Source organism: Corylus avellana, chromosome 7 (genome assembly GCF_965113065.1).
Source record: "Corylus avellana chromosome 7, dhCorAvel1.hap1.2, whole genome shotgun sequence".
NCBI lineage: Eukaryota > Viridiplantae > Streptophyta > Magnoliopsida > Fagales > Betulaceae > Corylus > Corylus avellana.
In genome coordinates, this window is record NC_142496.1 from 6,066,538 (window position 1) to 6,093,683 (window position 27,146).

General features: G+C 38.0%; 1 protein-coding gene and 1 pseudogene across 1 annotated transcript; one reads left to right on the plus strand and one right to left on the minus strand.

Moving 5' to 3' along the window:
- Positions 1 to 24,928, plus strand: LOC148584380 (putative wall-associated receptor kinase-like 16; annotated as a pseudogene).
- Positions 7,253 to 13,901, minus strand: LOC132178930 (uncharacterized). Its single transcript, XM_088518108.1, has 5 exons — positions 13,533 to 13,901; positions 8,759 to 8,788; positions 8,578 to 8,679; positions 8,042 to 8,480; positions 7,253 to 7,284 (listed from the first exon to the last, which is right to left on the minus strand). The coding sequence occupies exons 1-5, from the start codon at positions 13,899 to 13,901 to the stop codon at positions 7,253 to 7,255; spliced, it is 972 nt and encodes a 323-aa protein (XP_088374234.1).
- Positions 24,929 to 27,146: the final 2,218 nt, after the last annotated feature.

Consider the following 27,146-nt stretch of genomic DNA (forward strand, 5'->3'; position numbering starts at 1 on the left):
ATGGGTTTGCTTGGAAGACTTTTGCAACAACAACTGCTACTTGGGGCTATTATTTTAGCAACATCAACATCAGAAGCCAATTCAATGTGCATCAGAACATGTGGATCGCTTCAAATCCCCTACCCATTTGGAACAAGCGAGGACTGTTGCCTTGATCCTTCTTTTCTCATCACTTGTACCAACTCGACACCATTTTTGAGCCCCAGCAATCTAAAGGTCCTAAACATATCATTGGATAGTCATGAGCTGCAAGTCTCAACCCCCATAGCCCGTGATTGCATCAAGGATCCGGAGCACATAGTGTTCAATTTTCCCCTTTCAGATACGAAGAATAAGTTAACCGCAGTCGGCTGTGATACTTTTGGGACTATTGAGTCTAAAGAGACACGTAGGAATTTGTCAGATTATGTGACTTGAATTTATTCATCAACCTTACTGTGGGCCCCACAGCACTATGGCATCCCATATTGTTGACTTGTGCTTTCTCTCTCACACGTCCATTTTGCTTCTCCATTCATTGAGCTTCTTCTAGAAGCTTTGAGAAAAATGCCTTATTGTTTATTATGGAAGCCATTCGGTCATCAAGGAAGAGGAGAGGCAACAGCTTTAGAAAAAAAAAAAAAAAAAAAAAAAAAAAAAAGAAGAAGAAAAGCTTGCCGAGAGAGAGAGAGAGAGATTTGTTTTGTAGAGAGAAGAAGAAATACACCATTTTGCTTCAATTTTATCTCACTTTTGGAATGCTGAAAAGCTTAGAGAATTTTAGAGAATATTTTTCTCTTTTGTATCTAATTCTCTTTTGAGTGAGATTGGGGTGTATTGGGCTTTTGGGTTTGAGTGGTTTTGTTTGTACTATTCTTTATACTCCACTCATTTGTTAGTGAATTTGTCCTGGATCGTCTCCTCCAGTGGATGTAGGCTTGTTAAGGTGAACCACTTAAATCTTAGTGTCTTGTGTGGTTGTGTTAATTTTTCTATTCTGTACTTTTCTACTTCTTTGGTGATCTTGGATTTGCATTTGCCACAACAAACTGGTATCAGAGTTCGGGAATTTATTTTGCGGGATGGCTACTGCAAAATTTGAAGTAGAGAAGTTTGATGGTCAGAATAGTTTCAGCCTTTGACGCATCAAGATGCGAGCTTTGTTACGACAACAAGGCTTGGCGAAGATTTTGGATGGCGAGGTGCCATCAACATCATCAACGGAGGAAATGAAGGAACTTGAAGAAAAAGCCCACAGTGCAATTTTGTTGTCTCTTTCAGATGGAGTTTTAAGAGAAGTTGCCGATGAAGAAATAGCCGCTAGACTTTGGAAGAAGCTGGAGAGCTTGTATATGAAGAAATCCCTCACTAACCGATTGTATTTGAAGCAACGGTTATATACCCTCAAGATGAAAGAAGGTATGGCTCTTTGTGATCATCTTGATGACTTTAATAGAATTATTTTGGATCTGAAAAATATTGATATTAAAGTAGATGATGAGGATCAAGCCATGATTTTGTTATGTTCACTACCGGATGCCTTTGATAATTTTGTTAATTCAATGTAGTACGGTAGAGATACTATCTCCTTAGCTGATATTAAATCTGCTTTGAATTCTATGGAGTTGAGGACAAGATTGAATAGTAAAGGTAGTGATAATCAGGCAGATGGTTTATTTGTTAAGGGTTGTTCAGAAAATTCTTCTAATTTTAGAGGTCGATCTAGTGAGAGGGATTCGGGTAAAGGTAAATCAAGAGGTCGATCGCAGTCCAGGTCAAAGAAGAAAGTAAAGTGTTACTACTGTAAAAGGTATGGGCATTATAAATCGGAGTATCCGAAGTTGAAAAATAAAGAGGAAGGTGACAAGCAAAGTTCATCTTCTGTGGCTGGTGTTGTGGAAGGAAATTCTAAGGGTTCAGACCTTGTCCTTGCAGTTACCGTTTCTAATGATTGTTCTAATGACAAGTGGGTCCTTGATATTGCTTGTACATTTCATATGTCTCCTAAAAGGGATTGGTTTACTACCTATGATTCAGTCAATGGTGGTTCAGTCTTGATGGGAAATAATGTCGCCTGCAAGATTGTTGGTATTGGTACAATCAGAATTAGGATGCATGATGGGATTATAAGGACTTTGACGAATGTTCGACGTATACCAGATTTGAAGAAAAATCTCATTTCATTGGGCACTTTGGACTCCCTTGGATACAAGTATTCTGGTGAAGGTGGAGTCATTCGGGTTAGCAAAGGCTCATTGGTTATAATGAAAGGTAACAAGGTTGATGGCCTCTACTTTCTTCAAGGTAGTACGGTAACAGGTTCAACTGCTGTGTCTTCTTCAGATGATCCAGATTCAGACACTACCCGGTTATGGCATATGCGGTTGGGTCATATGAGTGAGAGGGGTATGACAATCCTAAGCAAACAGGGTTTGCTTTGTGACTAGAAAACAGGATCTCTTGACTTTTGTGAGCATTGTGTGTTCGGGAAATAGTGCAGAGTCAAGTTCAGTACAGGCATCCACAGAACAAATGGTACATTGGATTATATCCATTCAGATCTATAGGGTCCCTCTCAGGTTCCATCAAAGGGTGGTGCTCGATACTTTGTTACATTTATTGATGATTATTCAAGAAAAGTCTGGGTGCATTTTTTTGAAGAAGAAAAGTGATGTGTTTGTCACTTTCAAGCAATGGAAGACATTAATTGAGAATCAGACTGGGAAGAAAATCAGGCGACTCAGAACAGACAACGGCATGGAATTTTGTGGTGGTGAATTTAATAAATTTTGCAAGGATGAAGGCATCGCTAAACATCGCACAGTTAGTTATACTCCACAGCAAAATGGGGTCACTGAGCGGATGAACAGGACTCTCTTGGAGAGAGCGCGTTGCTTACTTTCAAATGCCGGGTTGTCTAGAGATTTTTGGGCTGAGGCAGTCAATACTGCTTGCTATTTGGTCAACCATTCTCCATCAACAGCCATTGATTGTAAAACTCCTTATAAGGTATGGTTTGGTACTCCTGCTGATTATTCATTTTTAAAAACTTTTGGTTGTCCTGCTTATTGTCATGTGAATGATGGTAAGCTTGAGCCTAGGTCAAAGAAATGTATATTTCTAGGCTATGCGGATGGGGTGAAGGGATATAGATTGTGGTGTTCTGATCCTAAATCACCTAAGTTTATAGTCAGTAGAGATGTTGTATTTGATGAATCTCCCATGCTTCACTCGAGAAAGGAGTCTATTGTTTCTGCAGGAAAAGAGCAGGGTTCTAGCAAGGAGGTGGAGCTTCAGGTGGAAGCTTCACAGAGGGTGCGAGATAACACTCAAGATCAGCTTGTTACAGATGTTCATGATTCCAGTTCTGATGATGATGATCCATAAGAAAAGCAAGATACCAGTATTCAGAGGAGGCAGATTAGGCCACCTCAGAGATATGGCTATACAGATTTGGTAGCATATGCACTTACTGTGGCAGAGGACACTACAGTGTTGGAGCCTTTCACTTACTCAGAAGCTGTCACAAGTAGTGAGTCTGCTCAATGGGTTGTTGCCATGAATGAGGAGATTGGTTCTCTTCATAAGAACCAAACATGGGAATTGGTGAAATTGCCTAAAGGCGCTAAAACTGTTGGTTGCAAGGTTCAAGGTGGTGTACAAATTTAATTGTACTCGCAAGCGCACGAGTCGTGTGCAGTAAAGTGTGTGTGCAAGTGCGAGGTCGAATCCACAGGGAGTCGTGTCGTGAAAACTAATTCTTATCTAAACTAATCCTATTTTAACCTAGTTCCGATTTTTGTAATTGTGTCGTGCAAAATCATAAACTAAACCAAACAATTTAAAAATAAGTAATGGCAAATTACTAAGGTTTCCGAATGCCCCTCGTCAAATCAAACAACATGTCTTGCATTTTATGCATATAATAGTCAATCCAAATACATTGTTCAAAAGTTGTAAACATGCAAATTAAATCATTCGATGAATCCATCCGTTAAAAGAATCACAACGAATATCTAATTGAGATCAAATTATCCACTGTATCCGTAGATCACAATGGATATTAGTCTCAATCCAATCATTAGATGTACCCCCAGACGAAACACAACGAATATTAAATTAAGCATGAGTAGAAAACTAACATTTAATCAATTAAACTTAATCAAACTGTTGAATTGCCTTTTGAACAACACTTTCATAAAATAGTCTAATTGTATGTATAAAACGACAAGAACATGTATGTTTATCAATGACGAGGCTTCATCTTCAACCTTAGTTGAAGAATTAGTCTCTCATGACAAAAGAAATCATAAAGAAACTAAATTACTTCATTAAAATTAAAAACTTACAAAAGAATTCGAGTTCCAAGCTACAAAAACCCAGAAAACACGAAAAACGACCAAGATCGGCGCCCCCAGCGCGTCTCCGTATGTTTACAATGGAAAAGAAAGATATTTATAAGCTAATTTTAGGGTTTTGGTGTTGCCAGGTTGGCCGAGTGCGCTCGATCGCACTGTAGGTGTGCTCGATCGCACTCGTGCAACAAGTTTCCTGCTGTACAGGGCGCGAGTGCGCTCGATCGGACTAAACGTGTGCTCGAGCACACTTCCATCGAGAATTAACCTACTCTTGTGAAATATGAATTTGTAGATATTTGAGTTAGCTTTCCAATGACACCAAGATCGCCTCAATCCGAGCTATACAACTCTAGATATAGCCTTTTTAGTGGGACTCGTCGAGTGCGAATCATCGCTCGATCCCGATTTGCTGCCAATGCTCCATGAAGTGTCTTAAGCCCCAGAATTAATGAAATGAGTTGCGAATATCACCTTAAAGCCACATTTCTCTCTTAACAACCTGCAAATCACTAAAACACCAAAACTAACCAAAAACATCAGAAATTAACACAGCTAAGAGCTTAACAAACATAAGTTAAGGAGCCCAAATATACAATATTTGACACTCATCACAAGGCACGTTTGGTAACAAATGGCTATAGTCAGAGAGAAGGTATGGACTTCAATGAAGTTTTCTCTCCTATTGTGAGACATAGTTCTATTCATGTTTTGCTTGCCATGGTTGCTCCAAATGATTTGGAACTTGAGCAACTTGATGTGAAAACTGCATTTATGCATGGTGAGCTTGAGGAAACAATTTACATGCATCAGCCAGAAGGGTTCATTGCTGAAGGTAAAGAAGATCATGTTTGTCAGTTGAGGAGGTATTTGTATGGTTTAAAACAATCTCCAAGACAGTGGTACAAGCGCTTTGACAACTTTATGATCGGACATGGTTACACAAGAAGTAGCTATGACAGCTGTGTGTATTACAGGCAATTGTTTGATGGTTCTTTTATTTATTTGTTACTCTATGTGGATGACATGCTTATTGCTGCTAAAAGCATGTTGGAGATTAAGAGATTGAAATCTATGTTGAGTGATGAGTTTGAAATGAAGGATTTGGGTGTTGCGAAGAAAATCCTTGGTATGGAGATTCACAGGGATAGAAAAGCGGGAAAGTTGTACTTGTCACAAAAAAGTACATTGAGAAAGTACTTGAACACTTTGGTATGCATAATTCTAAACCAGTGAGTACTCCACTTCCAGCTCATTTCAGACTTTCAGCAGCGTCAGCGCTACAGAGTGAGGAGGAGGAGCAGTTCATGTCGCGTGTTCCTTACTCCAGTGCAGTTGGAAGCATCATGTATGCTATGGTGTGCACTCGTCCAGATATTTCACAGGCAATTAGTGTTGTTAGTCACTACATGGCGAATCCGGGCAAGGTTCACTGGCAAGCAGTGAAATGGATACTCCATTATTTACGGGGCATTACAGATGTTGGTTTGGTCTATGATAAAGGCAGTGGTATCAGTTCCAGTGTCACTGGTTATGTTGATTCAGATTATGCTGGTGATTTGGATAAAAGAAGATCTCTGACAGGTTTTGTTTTCACTCTCTCGGGGTGTGCCATTAGTTGGAAAGCAACTTTAGAGTCGACGGTTACTTTGTCCACTACGGAGGCAGAGTATATGGCAGCAGCAGAGGCAGTGAAAGAAGCAATTTGGCTCAGAGGTTTGATTAGTGATCTGAGTTTGCAACAGGATGAGACTGTTGTATTTTGTGATAGGCAGAGCGCAATACATTTGACCAAAAATCAAATGTATCATGAGAGAACCAAACACATTGATGTCAGATATCATTTTCTTCAGGAGGTCGTGACACAAGGTGATATCATAGTGAAGAAAATTGCTACGGCGGAAAATCTAGTAGACATGTTGACTAAGCCACTTCCGATCCTCAAGTTCAAGCATTGCTTGGGCTTGATTGGTGTTTGTAGTTTGTAATTACCCTTAGGGGTGTTGGAGGAGACGTCTTGAGGAGATTTGTGTTGAAGACTTGATGAAATTCAAGTCAAGGTGGAGATTTGTCAGATTATGTGACTTGAATTTATTCATCAACCTTACCGTGGGCCCCACAGCAGTATGGCATCCCATATTGTTGACTTGTGCTTTCTCTCTCACACACTACAAAAAAAAGTATTTTTTCTGACGCACATTTTCTGACGTGTCAGGTAGTTTGACACGTCAGAAAACGTTCCTGACGGGGCCTTTTTGACGTGTTTCGCGCGTGAACATTATAAGAGTCAGAAATGAAAAATTTCTGATGTGTCAAGTTTCAACACGTCAGAAATTTCTGACGTGTTGAAACTTGACACATCAGAAATTATTTTCTGACGTTTTAATTTTGACAGGTCAGAAGGTTCTGGCCTGTTGAATTATGACACGTCAGAAAAAATTCTGACGTGTTAAATTTGAAGCGTCAGAATTTTTCTGACGTGTCAAAACGTGACACGTCAGGAAATATTCTGACGTGTCAATCAGAATATTTTCTGACGTGTCACGTTTGACACGTCAGAAATTTTGGCCAGTTTTTCTATTTTTTTTTCCACCCCCCCTGTTTTTTTATTTTTAGAGTTTTCGGGACTATACCCGAATTTTGGATTACAATTTACCTAATAAACAATTTATCCATCAATCATTGCAAATAATTCTAGCTATTTTTCCATCAATGTATACAAATAACATAATTAAGTCATATCCTAATAGGTCTTAACACATACAAAATAACATATATACCAAGTGCCACTAATTAACCAACCACAATTACCAAAAAACTATCTCTGTTATCATCAAAACAGATATCATAAATATAATTACATCAACAAAGTAACTTTTATACAAGTATGAATGGCGAACCAGACGGAAAAATGCTGATTATTGACCATACTCTCCATGAGCTCCATCACCTGCAAACGATAAAAACAAACAATCACCAAACAATATTCACTATGTGAATTAAAATGAAAAATGTCAAAATATTCACCCAACTTAGTTGTTGAGTCTAACAAAGTAAATGATATAAAACCCTAAAACCCTAAACAAATGATATAACAAAAAAGGTAAAACGATGATGAAGTTAATTAGCAAAAAATGCATATAAAAAAGAAACAAAAATTTATTCCACAGAGCAATCAATGTTGACGTTAAATACATGAACAGACATGAGCAGATGCGCTTCATTTTTGCCATGGTAATTATGTGAGATATATATTAACATATATAATTTGCTGAGGATATTAACATATAGGACCTTTACATATATTCAAATCATATTATATTATTTCCATAAAATTATCATATTCATCTAGTTAAGACTTGAACGTTTCATACTCTCACACTAGATTGTTAATATTCTACAAGGACCATAGTTGTACATTGATCTCATAATACCAATAAAACAGTTCAAATGCAAAGCTCGTACGTACCCACATCCACCATCAAACCAACCATAATATATAAACCAAATTCAACAGGATTTACATCATTAACTTAGAGAATGAATACAACATATATATCCATTTTACATCATTAACTTAGAGAATGAATACAACATATATATCCATACTCTAAATTTATAAGTTGACATATATACAGATTTTAAAAGTTCACATATATATAGGTAAAGTTCTAAAAACACATTTCACCATTAAAAAATGTCAGTACCTGCTTCGTCGTCAATCGACGATGGCACCACCTCAATGTGTGGGGAAGCTCCCTCTGGTGCAGAGCTGAACCGCATCATTGCCTCGATCTGGCGCAATCGGGCGTCAAACGTTGCCTGACGTGCATTGTTCGCAGCCACCAATGCATCTATCTCTTCCTTGTGCTTCTCCCTCTCCACCTCAAGAGCTCTGTCAAGCATTTCTTGTGATATCATGGAGTGGCTGGTGTTTTGTGACCGTGCTTGTGATGGTGTATAGTATGAGCGTATGGAGCCCCGCACGAGCAAAATATTCGATCCAGCCTGCTGAACCCTACCGGCGTACTCAGGCTTGTTTCCAAGCGCCTGTGCATACGCGTCATTGGGCGCCCACTTGACCGTTCCCTCTGTGATGCTAGCAGACACTGCAGGGTCGGTGGGTATCAGCTCCTTCATCCTTTTCTGTATGTTACATTAATTATTGGGTCAGTGAGTCGTACAAATGTTAATTGCAAATAATTTATCAAATATATAAACAAAGAATTAAATTGTAGCATACACATCTCTCTTCCACTATCTGATTCGGATATGTATTGTCCGCCTTCGTGTACGTGTGGATGTAACTCTCTGCACGAGTAGGATACTTGCCCAGACGTATGGCCTACCGAAAAAATATGACATACAGTTATTTTTAAATATATCAAATGATTTGTTGTTTACATGGTAAATTACACACTTACCTCCTCATGTGTCACTCTGGCATAGCTCTTCGATCCGGTGCAATGGGGCGTATCATTTAATGCGCGCAAGGCCTTCATTTTTACCGCATAGTCCTACATAGTTACCATATTGATATGTTAATAATGTAAAGAAATTTGGTTTTAGTACTCTTTATTCTTGACACTACACAATAAATAGGTAATTTCGTTTTACATGACACCCGTACATGTTAATAAAACCATATAATGACACTACACAAAATGAAGAGTTTGACTCATGACCTACCTTATTCTGACGAGTACACCATCTCTCCAATAAGATCTCCACGTCTTCAGCATTGTACTCGTCAAGTGTTCGTTCCCCCACTCTTGCCTGTACAGTATCCGGAGTATCTTCCTCCGTAATTGCACAACGTCGTTTAAGCTCGTACCTCCAAGTCCGCAGCTTTGATCCTATATCCTTGAATGCTTCATTCTTTATGGCTTCCAAATTGAATTCGGGCGGGACGAAAAAGTATGCCTGCACATGTTGAAAATTATTAAATTAAAAAAACCTAAAATATATGTGTGCAACTTAGAGCGTATATATACATATATACATTATGAGTGTTTTACATAATATGCAACACATACCATCAAGGCGTCCCAAATATCCTCTTTGGTACGCTGCGGTACCTTCGTCCAATTGTCCGGTATTCGGACATAATTGGAGCTCCTTATGATATCTCCAGCCATCCGTTTAAACCTTATGAAGCTAAAGCCGACGGGCTGGCATGCTGCATTGTACTCCATTATGATCAGCTTGCCGGCGGGAACTCCCGGCAACCTGTGCGAGTCACAGATGGTAAACACCTCAATAACTTCGTTCCCATCTGAATCGGTACCTAACAGATTAAAAAATTACCGATATTATAAGTTATGTCGAATTCAATATTAATTACAACAAAATTAAGACATATATACACGACATTCGAACATATCCACTTACTTATGGTGCGGACCTGCCGATGGCGTAACGGGTCGTCGGGAGCAGGGTCGGTTGGCTGCGGGTCAGCCGTGTCCTGTGTCGCACCAATACAATCTTCCTCGGCCGATGTCTCACTGTCGTCGGGACCTGCTATGTTTTTTACAATATTTAGAATTATATAAAGTTGTAGTTGTAGTTAAATAATATCATTGATATCGCACCAATATAGTTAAAAATTTCCAAAAAACTTGCAATCTTTCGAATAAAACTTTCGGCCATACCTGCGCTATGCTGGCTGTGTAGTTGCTCTGCATGTCCCTGGGTACTCTGTCCAAGCTGGCTCTCTGGCAGATACCCCATCTGCGCCATGCCTGCCCGACCGTATGGATTATGGAGAGGGATCTCCCCTTCCATATCGCCTGGAAGTACCGGTCGATATCCGTCCTGCATGCCCAGAAGCTGAGCAACGTCTTGTTGCTCGCTATCATCAAGGTGAGCTGACGGCGACCCAAGCTCCATAGGCTGTCGCACTATAGAGGAGCCCCTGCGTGCTCTTCTCTCCCCCCTATGACTCATAGTAACCTGCGAAAAATACCACAAATTCAATTAGTCACGTATACAATGTATGAAATATTCACTACGTTATGTATGCATGACTCACACGTATGAAATAAGATATATACCAGATTTTACCCAATAAGATATATGTATGCATATAGTGAACAACTACCAATCTAACACTTTATATATATATTCAGCTTTTATTCAATCACATACGCTTCAATTGGATCTAAGTCGGGTCTGACGTATTGGATATGATCCTGCAGATCGTCATCACAATTTCTGGTCAATATGAGCGGCTCACACTCGTGATAATTGGCACATGATTCTTGATGCCCTTCACTCTGACCAACGTCGTATATATTTCTTGGTTTGGTCCTTACGGCGCAAACCCAATCCGGGTATCTACCATCTTCTACGTAAAATACCTAATCAACTTGTGAAGTTAGCACATACGGCTCATTAGTAACCAATTCTCCCGTGTGAACAAGGTTTTTGAAGTTCACTTGTATCATGCCATACTCATCTACCTTGTACCCATTGTCCCTCGTTGTGTCTGCCCAATCACACCTGAAGATAACGTACGTAGTCCTGTCGTAGTACTCAATCTCAAGTACTTCCGTTAACTTCCCGTAGTACGTTTTGCCATCAACAGTCGGCACACACACCCCGCTGTTCTAAGTCCTCTTTCCGGCATCAGATACAATAGTGCGAAACAACTTGCCATTAACCACATATCTATTGTATCTGACTGCTGACTCACGCGGCCCTCTACAATGCATTACCAATTTCTCACCAAGTTCCTTCCTAGATCGATCATCCAATCGATCGACCTGCGAATATTTACAATACAATGTTAACACTTGGTTAAAAAGTGTTTCAGTTGATTTGGAAAACATTATGCATGCAAATATAATCCGACAATTGCTTTTGTTAACATCACGTCATTCTTACGTAGTCACGGTACTAGTCACAGAACAGCTCATAATGTTGGGTTTCTAACTGATCCTCTGTTCTTCGCCCCATAAGTATATCCATGTGCATTCTACAATTCGAAATGTTAGTAATTATAATTTGATACAGGAAATGTTACAAATTCATTCAACATACAATATGGCGAAGAAGGACCTCGACTTACGTCTGCAATTGAAGGAAGTCGTCCGAATTGAACATAATATACCGGTGTATCTGTGTCATTGTGATTCGGTCGAGCCGAACTCGTGTTCCATGTCCCTTTGAACCATCCAGATTTCTTTGTATCCTATTGTGAAATGTTAGTGTATTATCTAAATATCTCGAACAGAATGTCACCAACTCAGTAGCTATGTAGCCCTCCGCAATGCAGCCCTCAGGAGCCACTTTGTTATGCACATTAGATTTGAAAACTCCAAGGCTCCTAAATATGAACGAATACAATCAATCAGTGCAGTTAGTACTTGTCTTGTATTAGAGTTAAACCATAAAATCTGAAATATCCGTAAACAAATTTTACCTCTCTGCCGGATACATCCACCTATACTGTACTGGTCCACCGAGTCGACATTCACCGATAAGATGCACAACCACATGAACCATGCTTGTGAAAAAGCTGGGGGGGAAAACCTGTTCCATCTTGCACAACGTGATACACACGTCACACTGTAGTCGGTCAATATCCTCTTATGTCAATGTTGTTGAACATAGTCCCCTGAAGAATGCAGACATCTCAACAAGAGGTCTAACCACGTTGCTTGGAAGTGATTCACGCAATGCAATAAGTAGAAGTTGCTGCATCAGTACGTGACTGTCATGACTCTTTAACCCCGATATCGTACAGTCCTTAAGTCGTATACAACGGGAAATGTTCGAGGCATATCCATCAGGCACCCTTACATTTCGTAATACTTTTAGAAAATGTGTCTTATCATCCTTGGACATCGTGTGGGTAGCTTGCTGCATATAGGTCTTACCATTCTCGCCAGGGTAGGGATGCAGTGTACGTCTTAAACCCATTTCTTACAAATCTAAGCGGGCGGCGAAGTTGTCCTTAGTTTTCCCTGGAATGTCCAGTATTGTACCAAGTATGTTGTCCATCACGTTTTTCTCTATGTGCATAACATCAAGGTTGTGCCGTAATAAATTATCTTTCCAATACGGCAACCTAAAGAAAATACTTTTCTTCTTCCACACTACATTAGAAGTATTTGTCTTCTACTTCTTTCCTTTTTCTTTCGCAGCCTCCCTTGCCTGACCAGCATTCTCATCCCTAAACACTATCCCTTCTAATTGGCTCATGATTTCGACTCCACTTGGCACATCAGGGGCACACTCTAATTCTACGTTGCCGTCAAATGTTCTTTTGTTCCTCCTCCATGGATGATCCATGGGCAAGTATCGCCTGTGCCCCATATAACACTATTTATGACCATGTTTTAACCACTTCGACCTTGTCGAGTTCATACAGCACGGACATGCCTTCTCACCCCTAGTAGACCATCCAGACAAATCTGCATATGCTGGAAAGTCATTAATTGTCCACATCAACTGCGCTCGTAGGACAAAATTATTTTTCTTTGAGACGTCGTATGTGCGCACCCCTACGTTCCATAGTTCTTGTAACTCCTCAATTAAGGGTTGAAGGTAGACATCTATATCCATTCCAGGTGAACTTGGGCCTGGAATAATCAATGATAGTATAAAAGATGTCTGTTTCATGCACATCCAAGGAGGCATGTTATAGGGCATAAGCAGTACAGGCCAAGGGCTGTGAGATGTGCTCATGTTTCCAAATGAATTAAATCCATCCGAGGTTAGTCCGAGCCTTACATTCCTGCTGTCTGCTGAAAACTCCGGATGCAAATTCTCGAATGACTTCCATGCTTCGCCATCAGCCGGATGCCTCAATACGCCGTCCTTTGTGCGGCCTTCTGCTTGCCACCTCATAAAGCGTGCAGTATGCTCTGACATAAACAATCTATGTAGTCGTGGTACAAGTGGAAACCACCGTAACACCTTGACCGGACGTTTCTTGCCCGACGATATAGGTTGACCATCCTCATTTAAATTGATTGCATCCATCCATTTAGATTTTCCACATACGGTACATGAATCCAACTCCTTTGTGCCCTTCTAGAATAACATACAGTCATTATGACACGCCGGTATCTTCTCATACCCAAGTCCCATATCTCGTAAAAACGTTTTTGCCTCATATGTATTACCTAGCAGCTTTTCATCACTCTCAGGCAGCAACTGGTTGATGAACTCTAGGAAGGCCTAGAAGCTCGCGTTACTAAGTCCACCAACGCACTTCAGGTTGTACAAGTGTACAGTCGCACTTAGTTTGGTATGTTTTGTTCCGTTATGAAGTGGTTTCTCCGCCTTTTTCATAAGGTCGTAATACTTTACTGCATCACCTTCAGCGGCTTCTTCGTTTTCAATTTCTTCACCCCCTTGCACCACGACTTGAGGCTCATAATTGTCTTTCCTAACCACTTCGTGTATGCCGAATAAGTCACGCAACATTGCGTGCATGTCTCCACCCTGATTTGCGGTTGCACCCACATCTGATGAGGCGGGGCGATTCGAATTAGATCCTGTATCAGGACCCTGTACATGCTTCTCACCGTGATAGTACCATAATGTATATTCTGGCATCATTCCTTTTTCCCCTATCAAGTGGTCGAAAACGACATCTAGCGAGTGCCGCCGGTAATTTTGACAAATCTTGCAAAGACAATTGATTTTTCCATCAGGGGTTCTACAGTTACTAACTGCAAACTCCACGAACAGTCTACACCCGTCTCTGTATTCCCTCGAACCCCTAGACTTTGTCATCCAACTCTTGTCCATTTTTCGCTACGTACATAAATTACGAATCATTATAGAAGACTTAAAAAATATATACCTCATTTCAAGCACATGCATATATATAAACCTAAATATTTCAACCACGTTAAAAATATAAACCTATTATCATATAGGTTTAAATTTTTTATGTCCAAATATAATGCATATTCATGCGAGTATATATATATATATATATGCATTTGTTATATATGATCGAGGACCCTAAAATAATTAAATAACTAGGCCAGGTTAGTTATTTAATTAATATTCATATCCAATATTCATGGATATGAATTTGTTATAAAAATTAAGGGGATAGTACCAAAGTGTGTATTCATTTGGAGTCTCTCTAAGTTTCACAATGTTTGCACTTTTGCCAATTTTTTTTCCAATTAAATCCATGGAATTCGAATTGAATCCTCGCTACCATGAGAATGTATAACTTACAAATTAATAAGAGATTTAATTTACGTCTCAATATTAAGACTCATTCAATTTAAGTATTAATTAAACAAAGTCTGAAATTAAATCTCTATACTTATCACCACGTACTACACGTACTTAATTAGAAGGTCAAATGATTAAAATTGAAATAATGTTGTATAAATTATTTACTAATTAATAAGCCAACATTTTTCAGCTAATCAAACAAAAAATAAAAAAAAATAAAACAAGAAGCCACATTTAAAAAACTATTTTATTATGAAACAAAAACCTACCTACCATGAGAAACATCATCTAACTTGCATGCATGCATGTGCATATACAACCAACGTACAATAAGTAAATAATATATATATATATAAATAAAAAAACAAACACCTTCATCAATTAATACATACTCAATCAATCCAATGTATTAACCAAACATCATACGGATTCATGATATTTTACTACATAAATTTGATTAAAGAACACAATATATATATATATATATATATATATATATATATATATATATATATATATATATATAGGAGAGCGGCCGGACAACTGATCACGGAGGAGTTTCGCCAGGCGAACCGCCGGAGACGGCAACGGCGAAGTGATGGAGCACGCCGGAGATGAGGAGTGAGCTGGCCGGAGAGAGCTAGAGAACTTGCTAGCTAGCTAAGAGATAGAGCTGGCCGGGAGAGAGAGCTGAGAGAGAGAGAGAGCGCGCGGGAGAGGGAGCTAGCTGTACGTGGGCGCCGGAGGAGTTTGGTAGAGAAGAAAAAACCAGGGGACGGAAGAAGGAAGGGAGCTAGGCGGGAGAGGCGTAGCAGATAGAGGGAAAAGAAAAAAAAAAAAAAAAAAGGGAAAAAGATCAAACCATTGGGGCGTGCGTGGCTGATGGGTGCTGGCCTTCCCAAGGCCACGCCTGACGTGCCAAGCTTGGCACGTTAGAAATTCCTGACGTGCCAGCCTGGCACGTCAGCACACACACACACACATATATATATATATATATATATATTATATTATATATTATATATATATTATAAGTTATATAATATAAGCTTTGTATAATATATAAGTTATATTGTATATTATATATATATATATATATAAAAGTAGGTTATACTTATATCCTATAAATATAATATTCTAATTAAGTAGTATTTAATTAATGTAAGTGTAATATATATTGTAATTAACTTATAGCAAAAGTTCTAACATGCATTCTAAGTATTTTTATAAAATCAAAGAAGAAAAAAAAAAGGGTTTGTAACTTAATGTATAGTATTTACAAAAGATGTTGTGTTTTCATCCATCAAGTTGCAATAGCATACAAATTAATTTAAAATGTCATTTTATACGTACAAAAATAGTAAATCGACATGTTTATATATATATAAAATATGTTTTGGAATGATTGGTTTTGTAAAACAAATTTTCCAAATCAAAGCTATAAAAATGACATGTACGTACGTGTACGTCAAACCTAAATTAAGGATATATATATATATAACATTATCCTATAATTTAGCTCGTTCATTAATTTGGAATCTACTTAAAATAATAAAATTAAGTAACATTATTAGGCATATTGAAGTATGTAAATATTAAATAAACATTGTATAAAAAAAAAAATAAATAAAAAAAAAAAAAATAAAACATGCAACACAAAATAAAGCAATAATAATAATAATAATAATTAATCATAATATAATTATAATAATGAAAGAAATTTCTGACGTGTCGGTTTGACACGTCAGCAATTTCTGACGCGTCAAAGTTTGACACGTCAGAAATTTCTAACGCATCAAAAAGACACGTCAAAAATTTCTGATGTGTCAAACCAACACGTCAGCAATTTCTGACGTGTTGGTTTGCCAAGTCAGAAATTAATACATTTTAATTTTAATTAAATAAATTGTTTAAAAATTATATTTGGCTAAATTTTACTGACGTGTCAATTTTTAACACGTCAGTATTTCCTGACAGGTTACGGTTCACACGTTAGAAAATAATTTTCCTGACGTGTCTGTTTCACACGTCAGAATTTACTGACGTGGCAAAAAACAGCCACTGTTTGCCACGTCAGAAACTTACCTGTTTTTTGTAGTGACATGTCCATTTTGCTTCTCCATTCATTGAGCTTCTTCTAGAAGCTTTGAGAAAATGCCTTATTGTTTTATTATAGAAGCCATTCGGTCATCAAGGAAGAGGAGAGGCAGCAGCTTTAGAAGAATAAAAAATAAAAAAAATAAAAAAAAGAAGAAGAAGAAGAAAATCTTGCCGAGAGAGAGAGATTTGTTTTGTAGAGAGAAGAAGAAATACACCATTTTGCTTCAATTTTATCTCACTTTTGGAATGCTGAAAAGCTTAGAGAATTTTAGAGAATATTTTTCTCTTTTGTATCTAATTCTCTTTTGAGTGAGATTGAGGTGTATTGAGGCTTTTGGGTTTGAGTGATTTTGTTTGTACTACTCTTTGTACTCCACTATTTTGTTAGTGAATTTCTCCTGGATCGTCTCCGCCAGTAGATGTAGGCTTGTTAAGCCGAACTACTTAAATTTTGGTATCTTGTGTGGTTGTGTTAATTTTTCTATTCTGTACTTTTCTACTTCTTTGGTGATCTTGGATTTGCATTTGTCACAACAGAATTACACCATTGGATGCTTGTCACTCTGTCAGAGCATTGACAGTGTTGTTAACGGATCTTGCAGTGGCATTGGCTGTTGCCAGACTTCTATCCCAAAGCAAATGACTAGTTTTACTGTCGTTACTGGGAGCATCAACCATCACAACGCAGTCGACAACTTCAACCCATGTAGCTTCGGTTTTGTAGTGGAAGAAAAAGCATTCAACTTTTCCTCCTTGGATCTTAGAAATTTACAGGACAGAGAGTGTTCCTGTGGTGCTTGATTTTTCTGTCGGGAATGAGACATGCCTAGATGCTCAGAAAAATTTGACAACCTATGCATGTAAGTCAGAACATAGCTATTGTTACAATTCCACCAACCGTCCCGGGTATGCTTGCAATTGCTCCTCAGGTTATGAAGGGAACCCATACAAGCTCGATGGTGATGGTTGCCATGGTAACAACATACATCTTTTTCTCTTTCTCTCTTTTTTTTTTTTTTTTTTTTTTTTGGGAAAATATTTAATTGGGGCTGTTTGAGTGTGTGTTTAAGCGGCTTAAAAGTATATTTAATACTTAAAAAGTCCGTTTAAAAAAAAAAAAAAGAGTATCCGTTTGGTAAAAAGAAATTGAAAGCACTTTGAATGGTCCAAAAATGGTCAGAATGTATTTTTGGTAAAAGCTTAAAAATGCATGTTTTTTTTACTTAAAAGCTCTATTTCTCAAACACAATCGCAAACATGCTCTTAATCTCCTTGAACTTTTATTCATTTTCGTAATTATTTCTTAAATTTTAAAAACTTTCAATTTATTGTATCCAACTTTAAAATCAATGATATCCCGCCCTTAAGATTTTTTGTTAAATTCTAACGAAGGCCTTAGAAATTTCCAAAATGCTCATTTATAAGAAATTTTTTTATAATGGTATAAATGTCATTTCACCTATTTTCCGTCTCATTTAACCCTAAAACCTAATAGGAAGAATCTCATTCCAATCTTTTTAAAGTTTGATATATTAAATTAAGTATTTTTTTAATTTTAACAGATTATTGAAAAAGCGGTAAAAGTTAAAGGAGTTGAGTTCTCTTTATTTTTTACTTTAGACGGAGCTTATTGGGCTGTGTTTTCAGATATTAATGAGTGCGAAAATTCAAGCCCCTGCGGCGATGAAAAAAAATATTGTTTCAACACTCCGGGAAGTTTCAAGTGTTATTGTAGCAATCGGTACAAAGAAGATGATTGCCATAAAGTCAACTCTTCTAAAAGATGGGTTATTGCAATGGGTGAGTACATAAGGATTGTATTATAATATTTGAGATTCACCCCTTCTTTTGCCCTTCTGAATTTCCTTGACATTTTTGGGCTCTAGCAATTTGGATTAATTAACAAAGGAAAGAAAGTCAATTCGAAACATGTTCACTTTTGTATTTTATGTGACTTTTTTTTTAATTTTTTTTTATTATGTCATATAAATTGGTAACGAATTAAGACAGAGGAAATGCTTTTTTTGAGCTTGTGTAGGTATTAGCATAAGCCTCTTAAGTTCGCTTGTGGGAGGTTCTTGGATAAATTGGGGACTTAAATGGAGAAAGTTCATGACGCTCAAGGAGAAATTCTTCCAACAAAATGGTGGCTTAATGTTACAACAACAACTCTCGAATCGCAACAGGACTGTAGACACTGCAAAAATATTCAGTGGAGAAGAGCTTAAACGAGCCACTAATAGCTACGACGAGAGTAGGGTTCTTGGCCAAGGAGGTAATGGAACTGTTTATAGAAGAGTATTATCATGTAACAAAGTGGTTGCTATCAAGAAGTCCAGAATTTGTGATCATAGCCTGTTAAGGATAAAGATAAGTCCCAAGATAATCTCCAAAATCAAATTCAAAAGAGTCTCCAAGATAAAGCTTCTCAAGATAAGGATTATAAAAGGAGTTAGAATTTAAATTATATGTTTCAGAATTCAAATGTATTTCATATCTTTTAGAATTCAAATGTATTCTCAAATCTGTAAATTGTTATCTATTGTAACAACTTTAATTATAAATACAAAGCCTATACCAGTGTTAAGGTAAGGCAGTACATTTGAAAATACTTCTGATTATCAAAGTCTTTATGGTATCAGAGCTATTTTTTTGACTCACGTCAGTTTTTCTTTCCGGCCACCCATTTTCATTTTTTTTCTTTTCCCATCTCACTACCCATTCAAAATTTTTTTTCTCACTCCTCTCAACCGCAATGACTGATGCATCATCTTCCATTGTGGTTCCCACCCCAAATGCTACCATCACCACTGCCGCCACCACTATCCACACTTCTGTTACTCACAAGCTTTCAAAAAAAAACAATTATCGTTTGTGGAAGGCTACTATTGTGCCCATTCTCAAAGGCCACTCTGTCTATGGCTTTGTTGATGGCACTATCAAACCTCCACCCCAAATCATTGAAGTCGTGTCCTCCACCACTGATGGAGTTGAAACCGTCGAAAAGAAACACAATTTAGCGTATGCGACATGGAACCAGCAGGACCAACTCATCCTGGGTGCTCTTACATCCTCCTTAATGGAGTCCATCCTCACTTATGTGCTCAAGTGTACCACTTCCCATGATCTCTGGTTCACTCTTGAAAGCCTGTTCACCTCTCACTCTCAGGCTCACCCTATGCAAGTTCATCTCCAACTTGCTACCCTCAAGAAGGGTGATTCCTCCGTCTCAAACTATTTTTAGAAATTCACAGGCCTCGTGGATACTCTTGCTGCCGTTGATCAACCACTCAATGATTTTGAGCTCACTGCATTTCTCCTTACCGGCCTTGGGTCTGACTATGACTCCTTTGTCACATCTGCTACCACCCGTGTGACTCCTATGACGATTGATGATCTATATGGGCATCCCCTTGCTGCCCTTGCAGATGAAAACTTTGTGACTAAAAATAGGCCAACCCGTGCACGTGGAGGCCACCATTCTCCATCCAATTTTAATTATCGCCGTGGTGGGAGATACTCCTAGCAAAATCATCCACCTTACCAATTTGGAAATCAGCGTGGTAGGGGGCGTGGTGGACGATCCTCTCATTCTTAGTCCCGACTTTTTTGTCAAGTATGTCTAAAAGCTGGTCATGGAGCTCTCACATGTCACCACCGATTTGATGACTCTTTTCAACAAGAGCATACATCAAATGCTCACGCCTATGTTGTTGCACCTCCCTCCCTTGTGGATCACAATTGGTACCCAGACTTTGGGGCCTTGCATCACATCACTTCGGATCTTTCCAATCTCAACTTGAAGGCCGAAGAATATGGTGGTTCTGGCCAAATCCGTGTTGGTAATGGTACTGGGCTTTCTATCAAGTATATTGGGACTGCCCAAATTTCTACCCCTTCTCTTAAATTTCAATTAAATAATGTTCTCCTTGTCCCTCCTGTGCATCAATTTACTAAAGCTACAAAAACTTATTTTGAATTTCACCCATATAAATTTTTTGTGAAGGACCAAGCTACGGGGAACACTCTTCTGCATGGGCGGAGTAATCACGGGCTCTATATCATTCCTCCTTTTTTATACGTCAATAAAGTGCGTGATCCAACTGCTTTGGTGGGTGAATGTGCGTCTGTGTCAAGTTGGCATTCCCGTTTGGGTCATCCGGCTTTTAGTGTCGTTTGTCATGTCTTATCTTCATTCAAGCTTCCGTTTCTACAAAATCAAAAGGACTCCACGTCTTGTGCTGCTTGCCTTGGATCCAAGAGTCATCAACTCCCTTTCTCCAAGTCTCTACATCGTAGTAAATTTCCTTTAGAATTAATGTACACAGATGTTTGGGGTCCTTCTCCCAAAGTTCAAAATCTGGTTTCAGATATTATGTTTTATTTATGGATGATTTTAGTCGCTATTCCTGGCTTTTTCCAATTATGCGCAAAAGTGATGTCTTTGCTATTTTTGTTAAATTTCAATCTTACGTTGAACGATCTTTTAACAGAAAAATCAAGTGTGTCCAATCTGATTGGGGAGGCGAATACCGCTCTCTCCATAAATATTTTCAACAAAATGGCATCACTCACAGACTATCTTGTCCTCATACCCATCAACAAAATGGGGCTATTGAAAGAAAACATCGACATATTGTCGAAACTGGATTAGCTCTTCTCTCTCATGCATCTGTTCCCCTTCGTTTTTGGGAAGATGCTTTTGTCACGGCATGTTATCTTATAAATCGAATGCCAACAAACACTTTACAAAAAAAATATCCATTTGAAATTATTTTCAAAATTCAACCTGACTACAATTTTTTTAAGGTTTTCAGTTCAGCCTGTTGGCCAAACTTACGACCCTACAACACAAATAAGTTGCAGCCTCGGTCTGTCCAGTGTCTCTTTCTTGGGTATAGTCTTTTACACAAAGGTTACAAATGTTTGCATATTCCAACCAGTAGAGTTTACTTCTCACGAGATGTGATATTCCAAGAAGAAATCTTTCCTTTTTCCCAGGCTAAAAAATCGCCTTCTTTGTCCTCATCTAATGCATCAATTTTGGGTCCAGCTCCTTTTCAAATCTCTCTCCTCCAGCCCGTGAGTTCTCTACCAGCACCAAGTATGCTCCTGCAAGCTACTTCACATGCACCCAGCCTCACCCACGTCACTCCTCACATGCCAAACAACCCATCTACGTCTACACAAAGACCCACCTTTGCGCCTAGACCAACACCCTTATTAACTGGTCCCTCAATGGCTTCCCAAGCACCTCCCACAAACACATCTATGACAAGTCCCTCTCAAACTCATCAATTTCCTTCCACATCTGTTGAAAATCCAGCCCCTACCCCGCCTAAAAATCACTCAACAACGGTAGCTCACCCAAACTACATTCAACCCGTGAACCCCCTAGTCTCCCCCACTCCCACATCTATAGGTCGCCACATTACAAACCAAAATATCCCTACCAACACCCATTCCATGACTACAAGAGCCAAACATGGTATTATCAAACCAAAAATACCCACCGATTGTACCACAAAATATCCTCTCCCTCATGTTCTCCTAACCGAAGCTAACTTGGATTTGGTAGAACCAACTTGCTACTCTTCTGCCATCAAGCATCCAGAATGGAGAAAAGCAATGAATTGTGAATTTGATTCATTGTTACATAATCGAACATGGAAATTAGTTTCCCCTTCTGAGGCTCAAAATATTGTAGGATGTAAGTGGGTATTCCGCATCAAACGACGGGCTGATGGTTCGGTTGAAAGATACAAAGCACGTCTTGTTGCCAAGGGCTTTCATCAACAACCTAGTGTGGACTTTGGTGAAACCTTCAACCCTGTAATTAAACCCACTATGGTACGTATAGTTCTTTCTATTGCAATTTCAAATGGCTGGGCTATTCGTCAAATTGACGTAAACAATGCATTCCTACATAGGGTATTATCTGAAGAAGTTCATATGACTCAACCCCCTGGATTTACTCATCCTCAATTTCCTCTGCATCTATGCAAGCTGCAAAAAGCTCTTTATGGGCTAAAACAAGCGCCCCGAGCTTGGTTTTCAAGGTTAAGCACTCATTTAATTGCTCTTGGTTTTCATGGTTCAAAATCTGATACATCATTGTTCATATATAAATCTACTACCATGACAATGTATGTTCTCATTTATGTAGATGACATAATTATTACGTGCTCCATTACTACTGCCATAACTGATTTGATCTCAAAATTACACTCTGAGTTTTCTATCAAAGACCTTGGAAGTCTGAATTTTTTTCTAGGAATTGAGGTTCCATATCATTCGGGAATTACATACCTATCTCAGCAGCGGTATATCCTAGACCTCCTAACTCGTACAAAAATGGGTGATGCAAAGCCGATTGCCTCACTAATGGCTACATCAACAAGTCTCTCGGCCTTTGAAGGGACTATTTTTAAAGACCCCACTCTCTATCGTAGCACAATCAGAGCTCTCCAATATTTATGCATCACGAGACCGGACATTGCCTTCACTGTCAACAAGTTGTCACAATACATGCACAAGCCTCTTGAGCCTCATTGGCAAGCTGCCAAGCGTCTCCTGCGCTATCTCAAACAGACAATGACATTTGGTCTAGAGTTTCGACGTTCCTCCTCAAATTTAATTCAAGCATTTTCTGATGCGGATTGGGCAGGCTCCCGTGATGATCGCCGTTCTACAGGAGGTTTCTCTATTTTTCTTGGCCCGAATTGAATCATATCTCTTGGAGTTGTCGTAAGCAAAAAAGGGTTGCTCGGTCTAGCACTGAAGCTGAATATAAAGCCCTTGCAAACGCTGCTGCTAATATCCAATGGCTAAAATCATTATTGCATGAACTTGGTGTAACTTTAGTTCAATCTCCGGTTTTGTGGTGTGACAATATTGGAGCAACTTATCTTTCCTCAAATCCAGTCTATCACGCACGCATGAAACACATAGAGATAGACTTTCATTTTGTTCGTGATATGGTCAACAAGAAGACACTTGCCATTAAATTTCTATCTACTAAAGATCAGCTTGTAGCTATATTTACCAAGCCTCTATCATCTACTCAGTTTGCATCTCTTCGTTTCAAGCTCAACGTTGTTCCTTTACCGTTGAACTTGAGGGGGCGTGTTAAGGATAAAGATAAGTCTCAAGATAATCTCCAAGTTCAAATTCAAAAGAGTCTCCAAGATAAACCTTCTCAAGATAAGGATTATAAAAGGAGTTAGAATTTAAATTATATGTTTCAGAATTCAAATGTATTTCATATCTTTTAGAATTTAAATGTATTCTCAAATCTGTAAATTGTTATCTATTGTAACAAATTTAATTATAAATACAAAGCCTATACTAGTGTTAAGGTAAGGCAGTACATTTGAAAATACTTCTGATTATCAAAGTCTTTATAGCTAGATTAAACAATTCAAAAACGAGGTGTTTGTGCTTACCCAAATCAATCATAAAAATGTGGTTAAGCTATTATGTTGTTGTCTTCAAACAGAAGTGCCCTTATTAGTTTATGAATTCATCACAAACGGGACTCTTTTTGACCATATTCATGATAAAAGTCGCTCATCCTCACTTTCATGGAAAATGCGTCTAAAGATAGCAGCAGAAACTGCAATAGCCCTTGCATACTTGCATTCTGAAACTTCTATACCAATTTTTCATAGAGATGTGAAAAATACAAATATACTCTTAGATGATAACTACACAGCAAAAGTGGCTGACTTTGGAGCTTCTAGGCTGATTTCTCTCGATCAAACACAAGTAACCACTTTGGTGCAAGGCACTTTCGGGTACTTGGACCCAGAATACATGCACACTGGCCAACTTACAGAAAAAAGGTATGTTTATAGTTATGGTGTTGTTTTGGCAGAGTTATTGACTGGTAAGAAGGTAGCGTTTCTTGATAGTATGGGACGTGACAAAAAACTTGCAATGTACTTTGTTTCTGCGGTGAAAGAGGATCGCGTACTTCAAATTCTTGAAAATCACATTGTAAATGAGGGTAATATTGAAGAATTAAAGGAGGTCGCTAATCTTTCAAAAAGGTGCTTAAGTGTAAGAGGGGAGGATAGGCCCTCTATGAAGGAAGTGGCAATGGAGTTAGAGGCTATGAGAATTGCTGAAAAAATCCAATGGGAAAGGATAATTTCGACACAGAAGAGACAGAGTGCTTTCTCACTACTTCCACACGCTCTTTTAGCTTTGACATCGACCGTACAATTGCCGGGTTTGATAGCTTTCCAAACCATGCATTGAAACCATTGGGTGATGGCAGATGATATCAACGTAGCCTCTCTCTTCCACCAACAGCCAATCATCATCAAATGCTACTTCACTTGCTGGCTCATGGCTATCTGAGAAAGTCAGCTAAACAGTGTTGTAAAAAAATTCAAAAAATAATTAATAAATTTATGTATATGTTTTGGGCTTTATAAGTATGATCTTGCAATGAAATGAATTGGATCGTAAGATTAGATTAAGTACAGTTTAGTAGTTAAGATTAGTTAATCATTAGTAACAAGAACGATTTAATGGTGATAATTAGATGACCAGTAGTAAAGGATTAATCTTTTGTAAAGGATGTGATCTTTGAAATCATACGGTCCAACTTAAGTGATCGTTGCCATCAAATGGTTAAAATTAATTAACTGTTCGTTTGAAACAATTTTCTAATCTCTTCACAAAATGATAGTATCTCTAAGGGTCGGGTTTAACTTAAGAGTAATGCTAGATACCATCTTTTTATCCTCCTAAAATCCTCCTAAATCTAATGTGACTTTTAAAATCACTATTGGATCAGAATTCAAGTATGATTCATCTAAAATTTAATGGTGATTTTAAAAGCCACATCAACTTTAGGAGGATTTTAGGAGGATAAAAAGATAGTACCTAGCATTACTCATTCTTAATTCATATGTGCATAATGCAATTAAAAAATAGATATTTTGCTGGCGAATTCCATGTAACCAAACGCACTAGTTTGTTGGGACAAATATCGTCTAAAGGATAACAACTTTGTTACGTGGATTTAAGCAATCATTTATTCGCTTCTCTTACAATATTTATGCCCAACAATTTTAAGATTATATTTTATTAGATGTAAGCGTGGGGAGTAAGACCAATAAAATATTGCTGCCAAGAATAATAAGTGTTACTACTCTAATTGAGTAAGCGCTTTTTTTTTTTTTTTTTCCCAGGGAAATCTTTCATATTTATTTCTTGAAGAAAGCTTAAGAACATAAAGATCTTATATCATAGAGCATAAAGCTCTGATAAATCATAGCCAAAGCTATGAGGCTACTATGTCATAGAGACAAACATAAAATTCTTACAATCAAGTCTTATCTATGACTTTAACATTTGCTAACCAATGTCCAAACTTCAGTTATAGAATTGATCTGTTCTAGGCAGACTTAATCTAATACATAGGTAGCTCATATTCTCAACTTTTATTTTCTCGGCCATAGGAGTAAAACCCTTACACCGAAACTAATCCTCATTGACCGAAAGGGCAGGATAAAAACCTTCACCTCAAAGATCGCTCATAAAAGTAGATCTAAGGATAAGTCAAACCCTAATTAAAAAAAAAAAAAACAAAACAAAACAAAAAAACACAATAAAAACACCAGAAAACAGCTACAACAGCCGGGGCAAAAGAGGCGAAGCGCACTGGCCGACGCGTAGTGGACGAGATGGAGCCATTTTTGCCCCGATGGGCAGCTGAGAAGCAGGGGAGCATGGTGGGTAGGCGCGTGGCTGAGCAAAACCAGTTGAGGAGGGTGGACGGAGGCAGCCCACACTACAAAAAAAAAAAAAAAAGTTTTTGTTGACCAATAGTTTTTGACGTGTCAAGCATATTGACACGTCAGAAACCTTTTTTGACGTGTTAGTATTGACGTGTGTCAAAGGTTAATAAGGCGGGTGTCAAAAATTTAAATCTTTTGACGTGCCAATTTTGACATGTCAAAAATTACTGACGTGTCAGAAATTGGCACATCAAAAATTCTTTTTTGACGTGGCAGTTTCACCACGTCAATAATTTATTGACGTGTCAAAAAGTGCACGTCAATAATTTTTTTAACGTGCCACTTTTTGACACGTCACTAAAGTTTAAAAAAATATTTAAAAAAAAATTAATAATTTTTTTTTAAAAAAAAAAACATAATTTAAAAAAAAAAAAAAAATTCAGGAAGTTTTTTTTCAATTAAATTTACTTCATGCTTAATTTATCATCAAAAATCCAGTTGTAACTTAAAACCCATATAAATCCCTACAAATGTTGAACACCCATATATATCTAACTATTGAAGGAAAATTCCCAAAATCTCATCATGAATTCACTACACAAGTACGCCGATCTCTAAACATCCGGTAGAAATTCCTAAAATACTTCAAACCCCCAAATAATGTGGAGGAACAAATCTAAAAGTGGGTTAGCAAATTTAACAAAAAAAAAAACTTATATATAAGAGACTAATAGATATAGAATAACTCAAA